At 37.2% G+C, this 25,851-nt stretch overlaps 1 protein-coding gene across 2 annotated transcripts in view; it reads right to left on the bottom strand.

Moving 5' to 3' along the window:
• MAGI2 (membrane associated guanylate kinase, WW and PDZ domain containing 2) overlaps nucleotides 1-25,851 on the bottom strand; it is a 1,708,818-nt gene that overhangs the window by 134,921 nt on the left and 1,548,046 nt on the right. For both annotated transcript variants that reach the window (XM_044678723.1, XM_044678722.1), the window contains 2 exons: nucleotides 25,269-25,509; nucleotides 23,340-23,483 (listed from right to left, as the gene is read on the bottom strand). In XM_044678723.1, the coding sequence (XP_044534658.1) occupies nucleotides 23,340-23,483; nucleotides 25,269-25,509 (385 nt within the window). The remainder of the gene's footprint in view (nucleotides 1-23,339; nucleotides 23,484-25,268; nucleotides 25,510-25,851) is intronic.

Raw genomic sequence — 25,851 nt, forward strand, 5'->3', positions numbered from 1 at the left:
AAGGCTGCCAGTCATAATAATAAGGGATATTTATAGGATACTTTAAACTCTTCGTAGCACTTTTTATACATTATCTCATTTAAGCTTGGCAACAATCTCTATCTTTCAGAAGAGAAGATTGGGGCTGAGAGGTTAAATGAATTGCTTATGGTCACTCTGCAAGTGCCTGAGGCAAAATATGAACCTAGGTCATCCCCGTTCTAAGTCATTCACTGCCTCTGGTCCCTTCAGCTCTATGATTCACGTACCTAATTCTTGCCCTTGATTTGTTTTCCTTGAAATTCTAGCACCAATCTGTGCAGGGACTATTTTCCTGCCTTTACTTCTCTGTGTCCTCCATCTCCCACTGAGGATTGCATTCATTTAGGGGCCCTGATTAATTATAGTCCTTGATGAGCTGTACCACCAGTTCTATCTTTGGGCCAATGGTAGAGCCAGGTGACTTGACTTGAAAAGAGTTGATATGGGTTGAGTCTGGGAATTAAACATCAATCTATTGCCCATTCAATTATACTGTCCCTTGGTTTTTCTTCTTGTTTATTAGGAAATAAGACAATTTACATTTATTAATCATCATGGAACTAAGTGAATCAATCCCTACATGGGCCATGGAAGAATGGTGGCACTGACATACAGAGTACTGGATTAGGAATCAAGAATACCCAAGTTGAAATCCAGCCTTAGATGCTTACTAGCTATATGACTGTGGTTAAGTCACCTAACTTCTGGCTGCCTCAGTTTCCTCAAGTAAAATGAAGGTAATAGTAGTATCTATCTCCTAGGGTTGTTATGTTAATCAAATGAAATATTGTATATAAAAGTGGGCCTTCCTTCCTTTATTTTACTCCTTCTTTTTCCTTTCCCCCTTCCTCCTCCTGTCCTCCTACTCCATCTCCTTCTCCTTCCTCTTTTCTCCTTTCTTCTTCAAATCACCAGGCCTGGGAAGGGAAGTGGTGAGATCCAAAGTTTGGATGAACATTAGGGCTGGAAGGACAGAACAAACTAAGTACAGAAACTTGGAGATCTTTACCCTGAAACTTTGGAATTAGAAAAACTTCATCTTGGTTTCCTTGGTTGTCTCAGAATTTCCATTTGCAGGTAGATAGATTACAGGTCTGGTTGACCTCTTAAAGACTATTCTCAAGTTTATAATTTAATGATTGTGGTTCTACTTTTAGTCCAAAAGGGTTTAGAATACTAGATATTTAATGTTTTGACTCATTAAAACTTCTCTAGTAAATTAGGAAGTGGGTAGCATTCTTTGAAACTTGGAACTATTCCCCTAGAGTTATTGAAGTGTGCCTTTAATCTGCGAAGTATCATGAAATGTATTAACTCTAATATTTTCTTTATGGTTTTTGGACTTTTTTTGAGCCATAGTTATGTAGGGATCTTTAAAGCATTTATTTCCCCCCCCCAAGGCAATTAAATAAATCAGAACTAAGTAAGTAGCAGTCATTCCTATCCTTTTCTTAGTGAAATATTTAAGAGATGATTAGGTCCTATAGAATTTATCTGTCTTTTGTGTGAGTTGCCATCTAATGGAACACTTTTGGTTAGTTTGCTTGTGATTTTAAAAATTTGTGCCATGGAAATAAATTCTTTATGATGAAAGATGCTTAATTTGTGGGTCTCTGCTATCTATTTTATAGTGGTATTCAGTTTAATACCCAACTTCCTACATCATCCTCTCAAGGTGTTGTTATTTCTCCTGGCACAGAAATGTGGCTCATTGTTGACATTCATATGAACAGTCCTGGTATCCCATAATTCACTTCCCCAGATCATTACTTCAGCCACAGAGTTAACCCAGTTATGCATCACGTAGGGACTTGGCATTTAGCATTTCAAGAGGACCAAGAATTTATAGGGAGAAGGCAGGGAAAGATTTTTCTTCATCATTAAAATGAATGAAAATCACAGTGTTATGGCTGACATTGCAGTAATGTGTTCTCTTTGGCTACATCTGCCTCAGTAAGGCACATATCCATATGTTGGCATATTTCTACAGATACTAGGTTTTTTTGAATTGGATCAGCAATAGTTTTCTTTCAATAGAATAAAGGATGAGGGCCTGGATTTATGGGGTGGCAGAAAATATAGAAACAATCAGGTTATTATGGTTAATTCCTCTCTTTTCACCCCCTCAGATATATCCTCTCAAAGAATTTTTTTTTCATTTTCAACTTCAAGTACTTTACCTAGAAATAGCTACTGTCATGCAGTCTAAAAAGGTAGGATATTAATATCATTGGTGTTTTATTCACCCATAAATCTGGGTAGATTAACAAATTAGTGTTAATTTGACTATTCTTTTTTTCTTACTTTTGTTTTTTATTTTTTTAAACCCTTAACGTTTGTGTATTGGCTCCTTGGTGGAAGAGTGGTAAGGGTGGGCAATGGGGGTCAAGTGACTTGCTCAGGGTCACACAGCTGGGAAGTGTCTGAGGCCGGGTTTGAACCTAAGACCTCCCATCTCTAGGCCTGACTCTCAATCCACTGAGCTACCCAGCTGCCCCGACTATTCTTAATCATAATGAACTTCCCACTCTCCACTACCCCCTTTTCTTCAAAGGAGAACTAGCCTCTCGCTAATTCTGTTCCATCTTGCACTTTAGGAATTGATTTAGGAACTGATTTTTGTGAGACTTAACATCTATCCCCCAGCAGACTTCATGAGCATACTATCTATGCCTTATCCCTAGTTATGGACAAAAATGTTAATTAATTAGTTCTAGGTTAAGGACATATTTCTGAGGCACTCAGCTAGAGGTTTCCTTCCTTGACTTTGAAACATTAATAACTAGGTCATGCTAGACAATCACTTCCAAAACCATCTAGTAGCTCTTATCTTGCCCTCATCTTTTCTAGCTGCACAGGAACTGAAATGAAAGATTTTATCAAATACTTCCCTAAAATCGAGGTAACTTCTCTCTGTAGCATTCCCTTGAGACTGGTTGTTCTTTACAATTGAAGAAGACCAAAATGACATCGCTGGTGATGTCTTTTGACTCTAACATAAATTGGATTAAAAAAACTTATTAAAATGTTTTTTCATAAATTGAATTTAAGTGAGGTAGAGTTGTACAAATTTGTGAGTTTCACTTTCTCTTTCAGTCATGGAAGTCCAGTGGCATGACAGAAGTCAGGATGATTGGTAATGATTCAGGATGTAATAGATGACCCTGGATGCTTCTTTGTTGTCTATCCAAGCTTTAAGCCCTTGAGATTAATGAGCATTTTAAAGAAATGAAATGAGGTTAGCCTAACATATGCTGTACTGTTCTCCATGAAGCCAGGTTTTCTCTGAGATCACTACTTCCTTTTTAAAATATGCTAAACTCTCTTTTATTAATTTTGTTGTTATTCACTTCTTTCAGTTGTGTCTAACTCTCTGTGACCCTACTTGTGGTTTTCTTGGCAAAGATACTGGAGTGGTTTGTCATTTCCTTCTCCAGATCATTTTCCAGATGAAGAAACTGGAGGAAACAGGGTTAAGTTACTTTCCTAGGGTCACACAGCTAGTAAGTGTTAGAGGTCAGATTTGAACTCATGAAATGTGAATCTTCCTGACTTCAGGCATAGTACTTTATCCATCATGCCACCTAGTTGCTCGTCTTTCAATAATATATTATAAAAATTTTCCAGAATCATAGATAAGCTCAAGATCAGCCGATAGCTTATGGTTTTATTCTCATCATTTTTGAAAAACTGGTATCACATTTCCCCTTCTCTAATCCTGTAATGTTTTTCCAGTTCCTACATGACTTTTCAAAGATCACAGACACTGACTCAGCTATTATATCTGCTGATATATTCTTTTATTTAATTCCTTTATTCCTCTAGCATCTGATTTGATTCTTTAGTACTTGGTGATTTGAACTTAGCAAGTATCCTCCTATTAGCTCCCTATATAAATATGGATTTCACTTCCTTAACATTCACCTTTGTTCTGTCCATTCCAGGTCAGAGGTCATTCTCCTTGTCCCATCCATCAATCAAGCAACATTTATTAAGCACCTACTCTGTTCTTGTGATAAGCATTGGGGATTGAAAAAGAAGCAAAATATAGTCCCTGCTTTCAAAGCACTCATGACATAATAGTTAAGAAAACAGAAGAAAGATGAGTTGAAGAACTCTACCTTCATTTTGTGCAAAGAGATTGTCTTTTGGAGTGGTCCAACACTCTTCAACCTGGCATCATTACAGCCCTAATAACTTGCAATATTACCCTAAATGGGATTTAAGATTTGTTTTTTTAGTCAGTACACTGCTGTTATTTTGCTTGTTTTGCCCCAAACCCACATATTCGTTCCCCTTTTATGCCACATTGCTTCTCAACCATTAGATCCTCTCTGGCTCCCTACTTTAGTGCTCTTTTGTTTGTTTGTCCATGTTGTAGGAATTGAGTAAACCACATTGACTCCATCCTATGATTCAATTCTGGATCGAATTCAGTTTTCTTTTATTCAATTATGGGTCTAGTCCAATTTCTGTCTTATGAACAAACTTTAATTATGGGAATTGTGAAAAAAAGTGATTGCATTGTTTGAACCTAGCCCTATGTGGTGAGAAAGTGGACCACCTGTTGTTTAGAGATTCTTAACTAAGGACCTAGATTATGGTGACTGGAAACCCAGTCAGATCCAATTTTCTCAGTTACACATCTCAAGCAACCCATATGTCTTATCTGAAAACTGGCTCTGTATTGGTCAATCAGTTACTATTTCCTTGTTCCTTTTATTGAATATAAATACTTGGTAGGGAGTGGCATGCCTCTTTTTCTCTGATTTCAGGGAATTGCATCTGCTCCCTCTCCCCATTCCCTATTCTTAAAACTCATTCCATCTCCTTCTCAACTCAGAAAGCCCCTAATCTTTCCTTCAATTAGAAAACAGATCAGCTAATCTTGTATCCTGGTTGCTACCCTGTTAATTGTTTTCTTTTAATACATGAAAATCTGTCTCCTTCTGTATTCAGGGTCCAGTGCCAAGCTGAGGAAGCTTGGTCCCGATTTGTTATGCAATGGGCACGGATCTGCTTAATAAATGACGATGCTTGGAAGCTGGAACCTTTGTTCCCTCAGTTATTTCAGATTTCACCGGCCGCATACTTTCCATGTTCCTTTCTCTCCCCTTCCTGGCCTCTCTCCCATCAGGGCTGGACTGCTGCTTTCTCTCCTCTCCTTGGCAGGAGCCATGGGCCTTTCTCACTCCAGCTGTCCTCCGTGCTGCTTCACTGCTTCCAGCTGTATGGCTCTCTCTGAGATAATAGTGCCAGCTCAGACACAGCAGAGCTCAGGCTGGATCGTAGGCAGGTCCTAATAAAGCCATTCAGCTCTTTTATTGTTCCACTCTGAGGGATGACAGCCCCAGTCTCCCTGGAAGGGGGCTCCTTACGGGGCTCCGGGAGCCCATATTTCTTGGATGCTCCAATCAATGGTTCTTTTCCACCTGAGCGGGTGATGCTGTTTGTCTCCCGACCCCTCTGGTGCCTCCATGTCCCACTCGGGCACATTTTTCACTGAGCAGGCACAACTGAAGTCTTTTCACTTGTCTTTGGGTGTCGATATTCCTTCAGAGCAGGAGGGCTGGGATATGTGAATGACTGCATGGTGGCTTCTCATCCATTCTAGAATGGAAGGAGAAGGAGGACGGGCACCTCTCAGTAGAAGTGCTTTTGGCAAAGAAGGGCCTCCGAGAAGGGAAAAGAAGAGTCTTAGAATCCCTATTACATTTCATTGTGTTGTTGCTCAGGCATTTTCCATCCTCTCCAACTTTTCATGACCCCATTTAGGGTTTTTCTTGGAAAAGATACCAGAGTGATTTGCCATTTCCTTCTGATTTTACATATAAGAAAAAAGAGGCCAACAGGGTTAAGTGACTTGCTCAGGGTCACTTCACTATTAAAAATCTGAGGCTAGAAAGTACTAGGGCTGGATCTGAATGAGGGAAGAAAGATGTCTTCTTGACTCCAAGCTCAGTTCCCTACCCACTATACCACCTAGTTTCCCCTGTATAAATGCTCATTATTATAACATATGCTCTTTCAGAGCAATGACCGTGTTCTTTATTTATGTATTCCCAGAATCTATCTTTGTCCCTTTTACATGGTAATAAAAGATGGTGCAATGGATAGAGTACAGAGCCTGGAGTTAGGAAAACTCATCTTCCTGAGTTCAAATCCGGCTTCAGACACTTATTGTGTCTATGTGACCCTGAGCAAGTCACTTCACTCTGTTTGCCTCAATTTCCTTCTCTGTAAAATGAGTTGGAGAAGGAAATGGCAAATCTCTCCAGTATCTTTGCCAAGGAAACCCCAGACACCACTGAAAAATGACTGAACAAAACAAAATTATAGCTAGCATTTATTTAGCACCTTCAGGTTTGCAAAATGCTTTACATATGTTATTCCACTGGATTCCGAAAACGACTCTGTAAAGTGGATGCTCTTATTGGTGAGGTATACTGCTGGCCTGACCATAAATGCCTTTTTAAGACATCAACTCGTCGTGGACAGCTGGAAGGGAGTTTAGAGTCCAAATTTACAGATTTAAATGACCTGCCCAGCATCACAGAGCTAGTAAGCAAGTAGTAAATAATAATAATAATAATAATAATAATAATAAAAATAATAATAGCTAACATTTCTATAGATGTGCCAGGCACTGTGCTAAGTGCTTTATAATACAAAATTATCTCATTTTGTCCTCGCCACAATCCTGAGAGGTCAGTGCTAGGATGATCCCCATTTTCAAGATGAAGAAAATGGGACAGAGGCTAAGTGACTTGCCCAAGGCTACTTGGTAGTAAGTGTATGAGGCAGGATTTGGGGTCAAGTCCTTCTGGCTCCAGACTGGGTCTCCTGGGGGAGAACAGATAGAAAGCTTTTCCAAAAACGAATGCCATGGTCGTGCCTGCTTCCATTTGCTCATACTTCACAAATGACTTCACAAATAATCTTTTCAGCATGTGGTCCATCAGCCCATCGATGATCCTGGTGCTTGGTGGTTGCAGAGGTATCAAGGTTTTCAAGATTAAATGTCACAAATAGTTCAGAGCTGTGAATAATGAATGCTCACCAAGAAGCTTGGGTGGCTTTACTGGCGCGGACCCTCTTGGCTGAGTTTTGTCAATGACTTTTTTTTTTAAGCCCTCACCTTCCATCTTAGAATCAATTGTGCGTATTAGTTCCAAGGTGGAAGAGCGGTAAGGAATCGGCAATCGGGGTGAAGCGACTTGGCCAGGGTCACACAGCTAGGAAGGGTCCGAGATTAGATTTGAACACAAGACCTCCCATCTCTCCATCCACTGAGCCTCCTTAGCTGCCCCCTGAGTTTTGTCAAGGACTTTTCAGAGATCCTGAATATTCCTTAATTCTCTGATGATAGGAATGCCTTGTTTTACACAACCAATATGTTTCAAGACCCTTTGCATAAGTTGAAAATTACACATAATAGCAAATTCCATTATTTAGTAAATATTTCTTACATGAACACATTTAGATACCTTACAACTTTTTTTAGGCTTATCAGAGCTACCAGCATACTACCAGCTCCTCTTGTCCTTTGGAGTCTTTTTAAAAATTTTAATTTTAAATTAATATTAATTTTTATATATAATATTNATGCCTTGTTTTACACAACCAATATGTTTCAAGACCCTTTGCATAAGTTGAAAATTACACATAATAGCAAATACCATTATTTAGTAAATATTTCTTACATGAACACATTTAGATACCTTACAACTTTTTTTAGGCTTATCAGAGCTACCAGCATACTACCAGCTCCTCTTGTCCTTTGGAGTCTTTTTAAAAATTTTAATTTTAATTTAATATTAATTTTTATATATAATATTATATAATAAATAACATTAAATTTAGTTATTTAATAACTAAATAGTGTTCAATGAAGCAATGAGAAGCTCTGCTCCCATAGGGACAGTTGTTAAAAATGAGAACTCTGGACAAAGACTGATATGGGAGCTCATGTGTGGTGCAAAACAGCGCAATGACACACACTAACACTTCTTCCAGTGAGAATGAATGGGATTGAGCAAACTGCTAGGAGGCATGAATTGAGTGCATAATTAAAAATTTTATTTTATGGATTTTCTGCCATTATTTTTTCTCTTGCCAATCCTGAATACCCAAATTTGTATGTGTTGAGTTTGCATATAACTGAGGTCCTACTGGGAATTCCAACAATCTTATTGTCTGTCTATTGGCTCTAATTCTTGTTCCATTTTCTAAGGATGAGACTATTATAAACTACATTCAAAAAATGCTTAACTGGAAAAAAAGATAAAGAAGGAGAATAACCTTTTGTTAAAGAATTCTTCTGGTGACTCTTCATGACTCGGAAATGATCTTAGGTTTACAAAGGTTTTGCTTGCCAGTGAAGCACAAGCTTCAAAAGATCCTACAAAATTGTTAAAGGTTTTAGGTCTGGAGCCACCAGTGAATTGAGTGTCTGAAGAGCTATGTTAGGGGAGGGATTATATATTTCAGTTTGTCCCCAGAGAACAGAATTTGGAGCAAAAGGATGGGAAAAACTAAGAAGAAAATTTAGGCTTAATGTCAGGAAAAATGTCCTAAAAGTAATCAGAGTTGTTCAAAAGTGGAATAAGTTGCTCCGAGAGGTGCTAAATTCCATCCTGACACAGGATATCTTTAAGTATGATTTTAAGTCAACCTTTTTACACTCTCGGGTTACTGGCACAACATTTAGATTGTTCATATATTATCTTTCATTTTTGTTGCAGTATTAACTAGCTTACTTCCTCTTTTGCTATAAATTTTACTTATGTCTTGCATATTAGGTCTTGAGAACATGTTTTCATTGCATATGTGTTGAATCCTGCATACACACACACACACACACACACACACACACACACATCCACTCTAGGTCTCTCTGTTGCTTTCCGGTTAACTGTGAATTTTAATTCTTTAAAGAAAGTGGAATTTAATGATTAGTAACTATATAGCTTCACTAGAAAAATATTGATGTTTAAATTATAAATTTGGCTTTAACAAACTAAGTTAATTTTTTAAAATTAAAAATAACTTTTTCACTTCTTTCTACTTCTCATTTCCTTGGGGACAGGGGTTAGAGGAGAGAAACAACCTTATAATAAATATGCATAATCAAGCAAACCTAATTCTCCCATTGGTTATTTTCAATCTATGTCTCAGTCTGTACCCTGAATCCTTCTCCTCTAGGGTAAAAGGAGGGTAAGTAACATGGTTTATTTTGGGTCCTCTGGAATCATGGTTGGTCATTATACTGATTAGAATTCTTAAATCTTTCATAGTTGTTTGTCTTCATTATTTTGTCAGTGTATAAATTATTCTATTATTATTATTTCCATTCTAATAATAATACTGATAATATTATTATTATTATTTCTACTCACATCCCTCAGCATCAGTTTGGATAAGTCTTCCTAGTTTTCTCTAAAACTTCATGGAGAAAATAATCATTGAAAGGGCATAAAGTCAGATGTCCTTTTGATGATGGAACCCAGGCAAAGGTCTTTACTAATCTGTCCTAAGAGGACTAAGTAAGCCCTTGATAATTGAGAATTGACTACAGACAGCCAAATGATATGATTCTTATTCCCAAACTTCCTTAATCAGTGGGAGCACTGAATAATTCCTAAAAGTACTTTATTTACTGCACTGTTCACCAACTGAGTGAAAAGAAACAGGTAACGGGTTTGATCCTTGGAAGTGTTTCTTGTTGTTTTGTTTTTTTCTTTTCCTTTGAAAAAGGCACAGGGTGGGCCAAACAATCAAACAAAATCCCACATTTATGAAATGTCTGAGTGATGACTCAGAGACCTGGCTGGGAACAGAGTGGTTGAATAAAATCAGCTTTAATGAAATGTAAAAGCAGAAACTTTATGCATAAATGAGCATCCTAAGGCTTAGGGAATCTGGGTGCTTAAAAACCATGAGACATTGGGTTGAATACACTTGCTTATGGGGTCCTTGAAATTTTCCACCTGTTGAATACATTGAACCACTTTCTTTCTTGGCTGTTACAACTGTTTGGTCTGTCGCTGGGTTCCTTTTGTACTCTTTATAAGAACCTGTCAGGGTTCCCATTTCTGAGGCTTTTAATTTCAGCAATTCCACGCACAGAACCTTCTCGGTTCATTTATCCATTCTGACCTTGCTGTTGCTACTACTCATGCAGATCTCTCGTACTTCTGCTAAATTTCTCTTTCCCAACCAGCGAGCCAGCTAAGCTATTCTCTAATGTCGTTTTTGAATTGGCTCCCACACACCATGTGTTGTAGCCTTTTAATCTGTCATGTTTTGCACGCCCTTTGCTTTTGAATTCTTTCATTATTTCCTCCTTGGCTTTCCCTCCTTCCCCTTCTTCTTTTTCTTCTTCTTTTTCTTTGTTCATTTTTACCTTGTCGCCTACGTTCAGTGATTGGAGGTTTATGTTATGGGAAAAACAAGGCTTGATCTGTCATAAAGCTGAGATGAAAGGCATTTTCTTGATGTTAAACACACTACAGTTTTACCAAAGCTGTGCAATCTGTAATTATTAAAGGCACTCGAAAGGAGGGAGCAAACAGTTCTGTAAGACACGAACCACCACCACACAGTTGCTCTGAAGGCAGCCGTAGGGACGACGGAGGCCTGACAGAACAAGGCGCTCAGTGGAACGCTGGAATTTGACACAAATTCTCAGTTATTAATGGGACCTCCATTTCACGCTTCTGATGTGATACCGAGGGAGTCTTTGAGGACACACACATGTTGTCAGCGTAGTTATTTTGCCTCAAAAAACCAAACCACTAAACTGCAGAGGGAGACTAATGTAGCCACTCTCGACTTTGAAGGCATTTAGGCGGTCTGGACAGGGAGTACTCCCAATGGGACCTCAGCTGCTGGCCCGAACCACTTATCTGGCAGGGCCCAAAAGCCCGACAGTCAAGCTATTTTATACTTTGAAGTCACAGCTGCCTAATTCCACTGCCACTTGGCACCAAAACACATGGATGAAGAAAAAGAAAGAAAAAATGCTTTCTGTGCTTCTGTGTCCTAGGCATTGAGTATTTCCAAAGTGCGACAGGCAATGGAGAGAAGAGAGGAGGAAGATTGTGGGAGGAGCAGAGGGATTTTGAGAAGGATGTTAAGAGGGAAAAATACTATCAGGATCATGAAGCTAGAGCTGAAGCAAGAAGGGACTTCAAAGGTCATCTAAAATGGTCTCTTGTTTTACAAAAAACAAAACAAAACCGAGATATAGGAAAAAAGGAAACTGAGGTACAGGAAGAAAGAAAACTAAGGTACAGGGAAAAAAGGAAATCAAAGTATAGGGGAAAAAAGTAAACTATGGCACAGGGAAAAAAGGAAACTGAGGTATAGAGAAAAAAGGGAACCTGAAGTACAAGAAAAAAAGGAAAACGAGGTATAGGGAAAAAGGGAAACTGAGATACAGGGGAAAAAAGGAAACTGAGGTATAGGAAAAAAGGAAACTGAGGTACAGGAAGAAAGGAAACTGAGATACAGGGAAAAAGGAAACCAGGGCACAGGGAAAAAAGAAACTATGGTACAGGGAAAAAAGGAAACCAAGGTACAGGAAAAAAGGAAACTGAGGTACATGGAAAAAAGGAAACCAAGGTACAGGAAAAAGGAGACTGAGGTACAGCAAAAAAAGGAAATTGAGGTACAGAGAAGTGAAGTGATTTGTGGCTGACCTCATACTTAATAAATACTAATGGATTGATTGTCCAATATCCCACAGCTAATAAGCATCAGATGTAGAATTTGTATTTAGTTTCTCTGGCTCCAGATTCAGTGCTCATTTCATTCTAGCATGCTCTCTCTTCATTATTTGGGAAACCTTTAAGATAGTTTTCAAGTGTTGATAGAGTAAGGAAGGAAATGGTGGTGGTATCAGATAGTTGAACAATAAAACTGAAAAATATTAGTAGCTTGAAAATGAATGTGATGAAAAGTGGATTCTCAGAGGAGCTCTCAGCTCAGAGAAACTTGGCAAATGCTGAGTTCAGATGGTAGGTAGACTTCACTCCAAAGGTTTACATTTATCTCTTTTCTTGCAAGTTCAGCAATTATTGGTGTTCCTTAGTTTCTTTAATCAACAAGCCTTATAAAGTGCCAATACTGTGCTGAGGATATATGACAAAAATGAAAGTCCTTGCCCTCAAGTAACTTGTGTTCTACCAGGTAGGACAATATGAGTGTATGGACATGTGTATTATTTGGTACTTTGTTATATAAAAAGTGCTTAGTGCTTTATTCATTCCTTTATTCATTCATTCATTCATTCATTCATTCATCTACTCCTCAGTCTAACAAGGTGATATAAGAGAGTATAAGGGAAAGAAAAGGTGCTTTATCGCCATCTGTCCAAATATGATCATATGAAGCTCTTAATTAATAAATATAAATTAATAAATTTAATGTCTTATTTTAAAAAGAGAAGACATTGCATGGGGGATATATGCCTATTAAGAAAAATCTTGAGGTCTCTTTTGTTTGATTCTTTCTGACTCATACTTTAGATGTTTAATTAAACATTTACAATTATTCTTCCTTCCTTTCAAACGTCTCTTGCGTTCCTTCTCTTTGCTTCACTGGATTTCATCAATAAATTACTTAGTATGCTCATTATTATTTGCATGAAGCAATTCTGGCTGTGTCTCCTATTTACTTTCAATGCTTAATTAGATTATACTCCTGAGAGTTTTTAACTGTATATTTATTTATAAGTGATAAAAAATAACAACAACAAAAAACTTTATCTCTTTGGTGGAGCAGAAAGAGTCCCGGAATTTGCAGAACCCTGGGTTCAAATTTCAGCTCTGTTATTCACAACATGATGTGACCATCAAAAAAATATGAATTTTTTAAACCTTTTGAGTTTTATTTCCCTTCAGAATAAAGTAAGTGCATTAGACTAGATGACCTGTAAGGTCTCTTTCAGCTCTTAAAAATTATGATTCTATGACTGCAATTTCTTCTGGTAAGCAGTCATCACTTTTTGCTATATTTACAAGCATTAATGACTATACAAGTCCTTTATTTGTTTAAAAATATATATTAAGTATTTATCATGCTCCAGGTCTTGGGAGAGAGAAAAAAAATAAGGAAAAAGGTTCTTATTCTTAAAGGGTGAGAAAATATATAAATGAAATGCAAAAGACAATGGAATACATACAAAAAGGGTACAAATAAAGTATTCTGAGTTCCAGTGAGGAAGAGATTGATCCCTGGAGTCCATGGGTCAGGGAAATCAGGGAAGATTGCATTGAGGTAACATCTGAATTGAACCTTGATAAAATTTCCTAGGGCAGAGATAGAGGAAAAGAATTCTAGATATTATAGTGGGACTCACTGAATAGAATATTTTTGCTGCTAGACCATAGCATATGATCTAGCTAGACTGTGTTGAACTTTAAATATCAGGATAAGGGCATTGAACTTTCAACAATGGGAGGTGGGAGGTCAAGAAGGTCTTTGAGTTCAGTTACATGATCAGAATTGTCCAATAGAGATAGCTGACAAAATTATATTAGATGAAAGGGAAAACTAGACTGGAAAAAGTGACACCAGCTGCACTAGTTTAAGTAAGAAGTAATGAGAGAATGAATGAAGGTAGTGATGGTGGGAATGATAAAAATTGGAATCTGATTTGGGAGATATGGGAGTAATAGAATAAGACCTGAAAACTTATTGGACTTGTAGGTTGAGAAAAAGTAAGGATGACTTGAAGGTTACTATCAAGGGTGATCAGGAGAGAGGTGCCTCCAATGAAGATAAGGAAGTGAGAGCCAGGTTTCAGAGGGAAGATGATGAGTTTAGTTTTAGATTTCACTGTGAGGAGCTTTTGGGAGATTAAAATGGAGATATTCGAGAGGCAGAACAAAAGTATGAGTCTGTAACATGAAAGAAAGTTCAGAGCCAGAGAAAAAGATTTGGGACCTATTCATGTAGAGATGACTGCTGAAGGTGTAGGAGTAGATGAGATTTCTGGGTTGGTGATGGGGCTTTGAGGAAAGAGAAGGAGGTTTAAAATAGGTGAGACAAAGAATATGATAGACAATTGAGTACAGGATCAAAGGATGGTCCAGGCAACAGTGAAGATCTAGTTAAAATTATGAAGCATAAACTTATATTGTACAAAATCAGTAAAGATTCCAGCTGCACCCAGGAGAGCAGAAATAGGAAGAGAAAGAGAGGATCTAGGTGGGAAAGAATTGGGAAGGATTGGGTAAGGGAATTCATAAGAGTGTGGAGGAGATTGGATAAATAATGAGATAGAAAAAAGTCAAAAGGACTGCATCTATCTAATAAGACAAAATCTAATAGGGAATAAATAAATATGAAGTCCTACTATTTATGATTACAAAGATGCATTGCCTAACTACAGAATGGGTAAGAGGCGGCTAGCAACTGTTCACATGAAAAAGACACGAGGAGCTTAGTGAGGTGTGATAGCATGGTGACAAACACTGTAATAGGATATATTAAAAAAAATTACCTTGAACTGCATTAACAGGAACGTAGCATTTAAGAGAAAGGGAGTTATAATCCCTCTTTTAATTCCTCTGGTCTAACTACATTTGAAATAATTGCTTTCAGATATGGGTAGGACGTTTGACAAAAGGAAATTTTAAGTCCAGAATACAATGAGAAGACCTGATACTGTGCCACATGAGGAAAAGTTGGAATAACTAGAGATGTTTAGCCGGAAGATGAGAAGATTTAGAAAGGGGAATATGATAGCTGTCTTTAAGCATTTGAAGGGATTTTGCATGGAAAGGATAATAAACTTATTTTGTTTGTTCCCAGAGGGAAGTCCCCAGAGGAAGAATAAATGAGTAGAAATTAGAGAATCAGAGGCAGATTTCAATTTGCTCTAAAAACAAACACAAAAAATTCCTAACAATTCAAGTAAGTGGTCCATAACTGGAGCTAGTGAGATTCCTTCCTATAGGTCGAGGTCTTTAAATAGAGGCTTAGATGTTAGAAAGGGGATCCTGTTCATACATTTATTGGACTAGAAGACTTTTAAATTTGCTTCCAACTCTGAGATTATATGATTTTATACTTCTAAAGTGATAACAGGTCCATCCTTGAAATGGCTAACCACTAGGAGAGGTAATGATGCCAGAGGTTATGATGGGGGCAAATTTTGCCATTAGATTATCTTCATTTCCATGGGAATAAATGCATTAATGTTCTCTAATAAACATGTTTTAAATCCTCTCTGTTGTCCAACTGTAACAGTTTTCTCAACCTACTGAAATTACAAATCTTTTCAATTGGAATTATGATTATGAATTTTCATTTATCCATATATCTTTTGCCTCAAAGGTTCTATTTAGATTTTTAGTTCTTCCTTTTTATGATTTAAAAAAAACAGAATTTATTTCAGGTGAGGGGGAGTGATCAGAGAGTGCTACATTTCATTTCTTATAAGATTATAGCATCAGATATTTAGAGCTGGAAGAGGCGATTAAGTCCAACACCTTTATTTCTCAGATGAGGTCCACAAAGTTTTGGTGATTTGACCAGGGTTTTAGGGTAGTAGATGGTGTTGGGTCTGGAGTCAGGAAGACCAGAGTTAAAATCCAGCCTCAGATATTTACTAACTGTGTGATTCTGGATAAGTCACTTAAACCTGTTTGCCTCAGTTTCCTCAATTTGTAAAATGAGTTGGAGAAGGAAATCATTTCAGTGTCTTTGCCAAGAAAATCCCAAATGGGGTCATGAAAAATCAGACACAGTTGGAAAATGACTGAACAAAAAGAACATAAAGCTAATAAGAGTCAACTGGTGAAAAAGTTTGACTGGTATGCCCAGCCCTTCAGGAGATGTTAAAGCTAATAATCTCAGAGACTGAGTATCATAACTCCTCCTCTTTAAAACATCTTATTGGTTTGGCACAATTAGGGGTGTTTCTTGACCATGATTTTTTATTCCTTATAAGACAATTTAGAAAATGCTCTCACTTTATTGAACTTGGAGTGAAGAGGGAAGTGAACCATTTGTATCATACTGACTCTGCCTAAAACTCTGTAATAATCTTTGAGCCCCGAGAGGCTCTTAGCCTTCTACCGACAATTGTACCTTCTCCTCTCTCCCCTCCACTGTATGCTAAGTTGCACATTGTGACTATTCCTTCTAAAAGCTGTTCTCCTCCTTTTGGGAATAGCAATACAAATTAAAAGCTATCTCTGTGTGTACCCATGCTCTTCATTTGACTGCTTCCCGAAAAAAGTGCCTAAAGTAGAATTTGAACTTAAAGCTTTCTATCAACCCAGTACCTTAACCATTATACTATTGAATATCTTGTTAAATTAAGTTGACATCAGGTTCTGCTAACTGGTTCATGCCACTTATCCCAAGTGAATTTATTCAGTGCAAATTCTCTTTCACTTTTTTGGAGTTTTTTGAAGTAGCTCTTCTAATTCCGCCTCCCTTTTTCTACTCCCTTACCCAATGGAAAGTGTCTTTTGCTTCCTTTTATAGTCAATACAGGATTAAAACAACAACAACAACAACAAAACAAACCTGGCTTTTTCTGGTCTTCAAATTATATCTCTTGAATTTAATGATTGGTTTTTATTGTTCCCTCCTTTTGTTTCTGTGATGCAGGGGTCTTAGTGCTTTGTTTCTTTTAGATTTATTACACTGACCTACCAATGAATAATTTTTTTTCTATCTATTATATCTAGATTTTGAGACTCAAAAGGAATGATCTTCCACCCCCCCTCCCCATTCCCCAGTGACAGAAGGGAAGTGATGCTATTTTCTGGTCCTCTGCCTGTAAATTTCTCAAACTGGGTTGAGGCACATTAAGTATCGTCCCTAAAACAGTATTACAGAAATTCAATAATTCTCACTACTTGAATGGATATTCTTTCAGAGTCAAGCAAAGGACCCAGGAGTGAGTCCCCGGGGGATGAAGTCTACCATCATTATTCTTAGGTGCCCATAGTACCAACAGGAGACTTGTCTAACAATTGTAGTCTCTAAGTGATGGGAATTGAGTTTGCCCTTTCTGCTGAACCGCCATGATAGAGTTCATTCCTGTAATGACCCAGAGTCAGGGATGCTACAAAAGAGTTAATAGGGAGTCAGGATGAGGTTATTGAGCTGGATGTTAGGTTGCAAGAAGGAGCAGACATAGCCAGTAAGGAGGGAAGTCAGGAACACATAAAGCAAGTTAGGCTTCCAAGGCAAAGCCAGAGAGAACGAAATGGCCCAACAGAGAGCAGCAGTGTAGGTCAGTGGGAGAGACGAGGGAAGCATCCGTTCAGAGCCACTGCAGGGAGGATAACAGCTTTGTGAGGTCAGCGAGTGGTGGTGTCTCTTCTAATTTTGGTATGAAGGTTAATTCATGAATAAGCAGTTCTCATGCCTTTCCTCTGAGCCCTGACTCTCAGAGTAACCTCCTTTTCTTACTTTCTCTCCTGTGGTTATGGCTATGGTAATGACTCATTCCAAACCAAGTACATATTCATGATGACAAGTGAATCTATCTACATGTATTTCATATATAAGCTGTCTACAGGCCAAACAGGGTTTACTATCTATAGCTGGGATAAAAAATTAGCAATTTATTAATTAGGAATCTGCTTATAAATCTATTATGAAATACAGTCACCTAATAGTTTTTGAATGGATTATTAATTATGTAATAATTAATTAATCGATATGTAGATAATGTTGATTCATAATGGGTCCCTAGGATGTGGTATAGAAGAATTCAGTTCTGGGAAGGGAGAACATAAATCATAAAATGTTAGAAAATAATTATTTGAAATTGCACCAAAATGTAATCTAGAAAAACCCAACAACTAAAAAGCTTATTAAAAAAAAGTAATGATGGAATGACCTTCAGGAATTGATGTAGAGCGAAAGGAGCAGAGCCAGAAGAACACTGTACACAGAGACTGATATACTGTGGTAAAATCGAATGTAATGGACTTCTGTACTAGCAGCAATGCAATGACCCAGGACAATTCTGAGGGATTTATGGAAAAGAACACTATCCACATTTAGAGGAAGAACTACAGGAGAGGAAACACAGAAGAAAACCACAGCTTGAACACATGGGCTGATGGGGATATTATTGGGGATGTAGACACTAAACAATAACTCTAGTCCAACTATCAATAATATGGAATTAGGTCTTGGTCAATGATACATGTAAAACCCAGTGGAATTGTACATTGGCTATGGGGGGTTAGGGGAGTTTGGGGGAGAGGGAAAGAACATGAAACATGTAACTATGAGAAAATATTCAAAATATAAATAAAAAAGGAAAAAAGTAATGAAAAAATTCAATTCAGTTCCATAAACATTTATTAAGCACCCATCATGTTTCAGGTACTAAGAAAGAGTCCTAGACTTGTGATCAGAAGACCTGACTTGGAATCCTTGCTTTGATACTTCCCAGCTTTATGACTGGGGAAATTACTTAACCTCTCTGGAATTTAGTTTCCCGAATGATGAAATAGAAATACAAATAAGTGTATTATTGGCATCATAGGTTTGTAGTTAGGAGAGTGCTTGGTACACTTTAAAGGGGCTTACTAGTATGAGTTGTAATTTAATTGTTCTTGGAGATTTTGGAATAGAGTTATTTGTTCCCTCTAATAAAGTCAGAAGAGCTTAGTTCAAAGAAACAAATGACAATTCAAAGGGACCTTGATTAATAATAAATATATTCTATCCTCCTTACTGCTTCCCATTTCGCCTTTATCTGAAACATGTATAACATTTAGCTAGCTTTGGTAGTCATATTTAAGGGCAGATATTTGCATTCAACTTTCTTCAGTGGAAAAAAAAAAAGACCAATTGGTTGGAAAACATAGTTGAGTGGTGAAATATGTTAATACACCGAACATTTCAGCCATACTGGCCTAGTTGCTGTTTCCTTCACATGACATCCCATGACCCAACTCTGGACCTGTGCACAGCCTATTGCTGCTGCCTCACTTCCTGAGATCCTCCCCAAAGAATCGCTAACTTCTTCCAAAGATCAGTTTAGATGTCTCCTTCTACAGGAAGCCTCTTTCAGTCTGCCCCAGAAATTATATCTTGTTGCTATCCAGTTTTTTTAGTTGTGCCCAGATCCTTGTGCTCCCATGTGGGGTTTTCTTGGCAAGGATAATGGAGTGGTTTGGCACTTCTTTCTTCAGCTCATTTTATAGATGAAGAAACTGAGGCAAATAGGGTTAAGTGGGTCCTACAGCTAGTAAATGTCTTGAGGCCTAATTTGAACTTGTCTTCCAAACTCCAGGTCTAGCACTGTATCCATTGAGCCACCTAGCTGCCCATTACTCATAACTACTTTTGTTTTTGTATTTATATTTTGGTGTGTGTCATATGTTGCTTTTCCCAGTAGGATTCCTTTGTTTCTTTTGTGTCCTTTGTGCCTAACACAGTGCCCAAGAAAGCAGATATTTAACAAAGGATTACTGATTTGAATTAATGAATTAAAAGTCCCTTAACAACAACATCAACTCAGAACTCTAAATTATCTTATGAAAAAAATTGATCCATGAAATATCTGAGACCCTTCCCTTTCCCATAATTATATTGTGTGGATAGTTTTTTTCTGAAAATTAAATGTCAGAGGTATATTGTAGTCAATTGACCCATAGTATATTCATATGTCCCATAGTAATTTCTTCTTGGACATGAAAATTCTTGTAAGAAAGAAAATGATGCCTATTTATACTAATACTGGCAAACACTGCAGAACCATCCAAAATACAATTCTTCAAGAAAAGTACAGTAGAAGGCCTGCTGGGGGTCTGTATCCAAATATCCCTTTACCACAGAAAGTAGAAATCTTGCCATGCCCTTTACCAGTTCATAGAGCCAAAGCTATGGTTTGTCCATTAGCAACGCATGGTGGGAGAGTTGGACCATAAGGAAAACTGAGCCCCACAAGACTCACACTCCTGAACTGTGTGCTGGAGAAGACTTCTGAGAGTCCCTTGGACAACAAGGAGATCAACTCAGTGAATACTTAAAGAAATTTATTCAGACTCTTCATCAAAAGGCCAATACTGAAGCTGAAGCTAAAATACTTTGACCACACAATGAGAAGCCAGGACATATTGAAAAGACTCTGATGTTGGGAAAGATCGAAGGCAAAGGGGGAAGGAGACTGCTGAGGATGAGATGGATGGATAGTGCCATGGCAACCACAAACATGAACTGGAGAGATAATTCTTGGGGTCACAAAGAGAAGGGATGACTACACCACTGGACAATAACTACAACAACTACAACATAGAAGGGACTTCGGACATCATCTGGTTTAGTTTTTCCATTTTAGAGATGAGCCCCAGGAATAGGAAATGATTGTTCAAAGGCATATAGGTATCAGAGACAGGATTTGAACCCAGATCCTTTGACTTGATAGTCTGTTCTCTTTCTGTAGGTCCACACTACTCTCATGTATTTTTTGCAACTATTTGCAAAATGAGTAGAATTGCCTTTTTTTCTGAGTGGGAAACATTGCTATAAGAATCAGCAGTATGGTGCTTCTGATAGTAGCAAATAAAAGAACTGAGAGGGCTGTCAGCTCATATGTGAAAAACTGGAAAAACTATGTTGGTCAGGGCAAGACTGGACCTCTTGGGGGCATAGAGCTATATACAGTTTTTCATGGTGCCATATATTGGGCACAATCCACTCTCTAGCTGCAGAAAGCAAAGAGAAAATCAAGACTGATTTTGCCTTATAGTTAGAAGTACGTAATAGAATCAAGAATATAAGATAACTCTTCTGGCGTCTTAGGGATCATCATTTGGTCTACCTTCATCACTTTACAGATTAAGAAAGGGGAGCGTGTGTGTGTGTATATGTGGACATTCATATATACAGAAGGACAGTCAATGGGTTTGTTCTCTTATTGACATGGGACCTCCCAGGTGAGGAGGTTTTATATTAATGTAGGTTGTTACCTGTTTTGCAACTTATAGAGCTCCTACAGATACTAAGAGGTTAAATAACGTTTTCAGGGCCACATAGACAGTATGTGTCAAAGGTTAGATTGGAGTTCCAGTATTCTTGGCTTCAAGAACTAGTCTATCCACTATGTCACACTGCTTTTTCTCTCTCTATAGTACTTAACGTTCTTCTGCCTTGAAACCAATACAGAGTATTGATTCTAAGATTGAAGGTAAGGATTTTTTGATAGATATTATTATTTTTATTTTTTATTTTTATCTTTATTTTATTTTAACAAATTTACACATAAGTGTCCCAATAAATACTAGATGTATATATATCTAGTACTTATAGAAGTATATGTATACATGCTACACATATGTGTAAATATTTGTTTATATATGAGCATATATGCATATTATGTATATGTATATGTTTTAGGTAAAAGAGAAAAATTAAAGATGAGAATCACCTCAGCATTTATGGGATTATGATAATGGATGACAGCAAGAAAAGTATGAAGAATTGTTCCAATCTTATTTGGTTTTTGTTCTTTCTTCCTTGGAGAATGAGCTTTAGACTAGAGATTTTAGAGCAAAAATGTTTAATGATGTTACTAGAGAGTCAAAACCTAATATATGTGAGTCTTCCTAAAGGAGCTAGTCACCAGGTCCAGATGAACCACAACCGGAGAACTAAAACAATGAACAGGTGTCACTGTGGAGCCATTGCTAAGAATTTTTAGATAGATCATGCAAAAAGGAGAGCTGCCATACCATTGCAGAGAGAAAAAGTTAAAAAAATTTAAAATGAGGCATGGTTGATTCTGTAAACTTCAAGTCAGTGAACTTGACTGTTTCGTGGCAAGATTCTAGTTCATATTGTTCTGTTGTAAAGAGTAGTTTATCAACCCCTAAAAAATGTGCCACTGCTTTCCTTTCTAGATATTCATTCACAGAACCAGAATGGCTTCATCAAGAAAAGGTCATTTCAGATTACTCTTGGCCAAGTTCAGGTATTTTGTGATATGCCCTGAGGTTCCCCAACTTAAGTGCATATATATGTATGTACATATGCTTAAAATAATTTTCTAGTATTTAGAGGTACCCCTTGTAAACAGAAGACTTGAAGGGCTGTGTAAAGCACAGAAATATAGACTGTCCAAGTGATCTATTTCCTTCATTTGACATGAGACAACTGAAGCCCAAAGATAGTTTGCCTATATTAAAGAAATTCCATCATCAATTTGTCACCAATGGAGAATGGCAGTGTGATATAGAAGAAAGTATATTTTTCTTGGAGGCAGAAAATCTGCATTTAAAACTTAGTTCTGACATGTGACCTCTGCAACCTTGGACAGTGTGCTTTATCTCTCTGCTTCTGTTACTTCACAGGAAAAATGGGAATGGGTCAGCTAGGTGGCTTAGTGGATAGAGTTTTGGCTCTGAAGTCAGGAAGACTTTCCTTCTTGCTGAGTTCATATTTGTTCTCAGACGCTTGATAGCCGTGTGACCCAAGGAAAGGCACTTAGCCCTGTTTGTCTCAGTTTCTTATCTGTAAAATGAGCTGGAGAAGGAAATGGTAGAGCACTCCAGTGTCTTTGCCAAGAAAACACCATCCATATAGAGTCATGAAGGGTCAAACATGACTGACCAATAACAAATCAAAACCAGAATGGGAATAATACGTGCATTATCTCAGAGGGTTGTTTTAAGAAAAACATATCATAGTACTTGAAGTTCTATGAAATATGTGATATTATTTCCAAATAAGTGAAGAACCTTTTGATTAATGTCAGCTAAAAAAAAAAAGTCAAATGAGACAATCTTAAATGACAACTGAATTACCCAACCACGAAAAAGCAATTATGTGCCTCTTTTCCACTTCAAGTTGTTTCTGAAATGTTTTTCTTTTGTCCTTTTAGATTAATTTGCTCTTTTTAAGACAAACAAACAAAACTGAGGAAGGTATATGAAAAGAAATGAGAGGGTTTGCTATTCAATAAAATGTAATTCCTATATAGAATTTCCCTGAATCTAGATCTGAAATTTAAGAATACCTCACAAGTTGTGTTGATTGATACAATGCATTTTTTTTAAATTAGTAAGGCAAAGAAAATAAAAGTAGGATAAAAATTTTATGCCAAAGTAAAATTATAATAAAGTTTTTAATGGAACTGACTTATCTGACTCCACTAATGGTATAAGTAAGGATAACCCAGTGATGACAAAGAAAGTTCAAAGTAAAATCTCCTGAGTACTGGAACTTCTTACTTGTTAAGGCACTCCAGCTTTATTCGAATATGGTTGAGCAATGAGTCTTGGCATTAGAATACCCACTTAGTAATTCTCTGAAAAAGAGTTCTTACTTACTCTCATTCTTCCATTCCTTATTGCTGGCCCATCTTCCGCCAACCTCAACACATACAGATCCATTTTGTATTCTCTTCCTCCACGGATACTGAATCCAAACCCTTTGGCTCCCTTCTCCATGTCTACCGTAAAATAATCAAAATCCTGGTGGGACAGAAAATGGAATAGGTGATCTTTGGCTCTCAGAGATTTCTCTGAGATAGTGACTTTCTTTTGCTAGTACAGTTATTTGACACTAGATAGCAAATAGGTTCAAAGAGATGCCATCTAAGTTGGCCATTGGGAAAAAATGCAAATCAAAACTTCAAAGAGCGGGGTCATTCAAATATATTTGTTTGGGTCCTTTAAAGAGCTATAGGTTAGCTGCCTTCATTCTAGTATAAGTCAGTTTACTAGTAAACATGTTATTATTACATGTAGTTTCTACTGATATGATCTTCTGACTTGAGTTCATGGATTCAGCAGCTGTCAAATATCACTGTAAATGTGTCAGGGTATATGCTCACATTTAAAAATTATAGGGGTTACTGATTAGTAAAAAGAGAATTAATGGAGCTTTGCTTGAGCTTTCTGTTTCTATGGATTACAGAATATCAAACAGAAGCACAAAATATAATTGATCTTCCATGTAACAGCCAAGTTCCTTTTATAAAGCTGCTTTTTATTGATTTTTTTCTTCAGAAATTCTATTTTTAGGATAAAGATAATGTTCCACAGAGAAGACAAAAATGTAATCTGATCTAAATAAAGACATGCTTAAGTTAGCTCCTAGTGAAGAAGCCTTTGAAGGTCCTTTTCTCCTCTACTCCCATCCCATCTTCACATCTCCAAAGTATAAATATTTATAAAAATTGCATTGTTTTATATACATAGAAAATGGCTATGTCTTGAATTCCTATATTCTTGCTTTGCCAAAAATTTACAACATCTGCCCTGAGGGTTCAGTTAAATGCATTTTAACTGGGTTAAGGTATTATGGTAGCTAAGAATTAGCTGGTGCACTAGCAGGGATTAGTTTAACCCATTTCTCCCCTGTTTCAACCCTTGTACTATCACATAGTAAAGGCCAATAGGACATAGGGTGTGCCCCTAGAATACTGTCCTTGCTGATAGAAAACCATAATTATTAGTGTTTTCTTAAATTATTTTGCTAATTTAAAAAGGCTACAGAAAATGGATATAAATTGAGAACAACAAAAAATAATCTTCTCAACTAGAGCAATGGATAAGCCTTCTGTTTCTAATTCTGATAATGTCATAATTTTCCTTTTTCTATATTCTGAGCTTTAGAAAATCTAAGGAAAATGGCTTCTAACATTTAATTTTTTAAAAATTCTAAACTTAAACATTAAATAAAATGAAAATCTTTGAATACAGGATAGACCAGAGCTAATATTGTACAAAAAACTATGAATTTCCCTTAAATCTTGCTTTATTTTATTTTTAAATATATAACTTTGGCAGGCTACTTTCAAAGTTGTCCTGCTTCTCTTTCTGTTACCTTTTTTTTTGCATTTTTAAGTGCTTCCATGACTCTCTTTTTTTTTGAAGGGGGGGACAGAGAACCCATTGCTTGTCTGTTTCTCATTTCTACAACCCTAGCTTCGCTGGAACAAAAGAAATATCACAGGAAACTCCAAATATCTTATAACAAATACACATAGTTAAGCAAAACAATTTCTCATACTATGTCTAAGAAAGTATGTTTCATTCTGCCCCTTGAGCACATTGTCTCTAATTTATTTTTAATAATGAAATCATAAAACTTCAGATTTTGCAGGTTGCTTAGAGCTCTTTTAGTCTAATCCTCTTATTTTATAGATGGATAAACTGAGGCCCAGAGTAATAGAAATAATGACTTGCTTTTCTTTATTCATTTAAATCCAGTTCAATTATGTATTTATCAAGTGATTACTGCATGCACATTACCTGGGGCTGCCTGTAATCTGATAGAGGATATTGCCTTGTATCTGGAGAATGTTGCCTATAGTCTAACAGAGGCGGCTGCCTATAGTCCAAGGATGGAGGCTGCTGATAGTCCACTCCTGGGGGATGCCTGTAGTCCAGTGGGGGCTGTCTGTAGTCCGTGGCAGGCTGCCTGTAGTCTGTGAATGGAGGCTGTCGGATGTCTGGTTTCACATCTTGCCTCGCTTTTACTTCTGACCTATAACTAAATACATCAGAGTCTTGATTAGTTGCATCTTAGGGGAGAGAATGGCATGGAATTTGAACATAATCATAAAAGAGTGTAAGGCTTTTCTAGCCCTTTCAAGATTACAGAATCAATAAAATAGTGCTCTGGGCAATTCACTAAAACTCTTAAGACACAGTGCAGGTGCCAGCTTGCACTGGAAGAGAGAGTTTTCTCATCTGGAAGTTCTCAGTTCCAAAAAAATTAAAATAAGCAGCATATTTTGTAGTTAGCGGACGCCATATACATTTTCATCTAAGACTTTCAGTTTTCAAAGTCCAAATGACAGCACTATCTGAACAAAGATAATGGTTTACTCTC

This window comes from Gracilinanus agilis, chromosome 5 (genome assembly GCF_016433145.1).
Source record: "Gracilinanus agilis isolate LMUSP501 chromosome 5, AgileGrace, whole genome shotgun sequence".
Taxonomy (NCBI): domain Eukaryota; kingdom Metazoa; phylum Chordata; class Mammalia; order Didelphimorphia; family Didelphidae; genus Gracilinanus; species Gracilinanus agilis.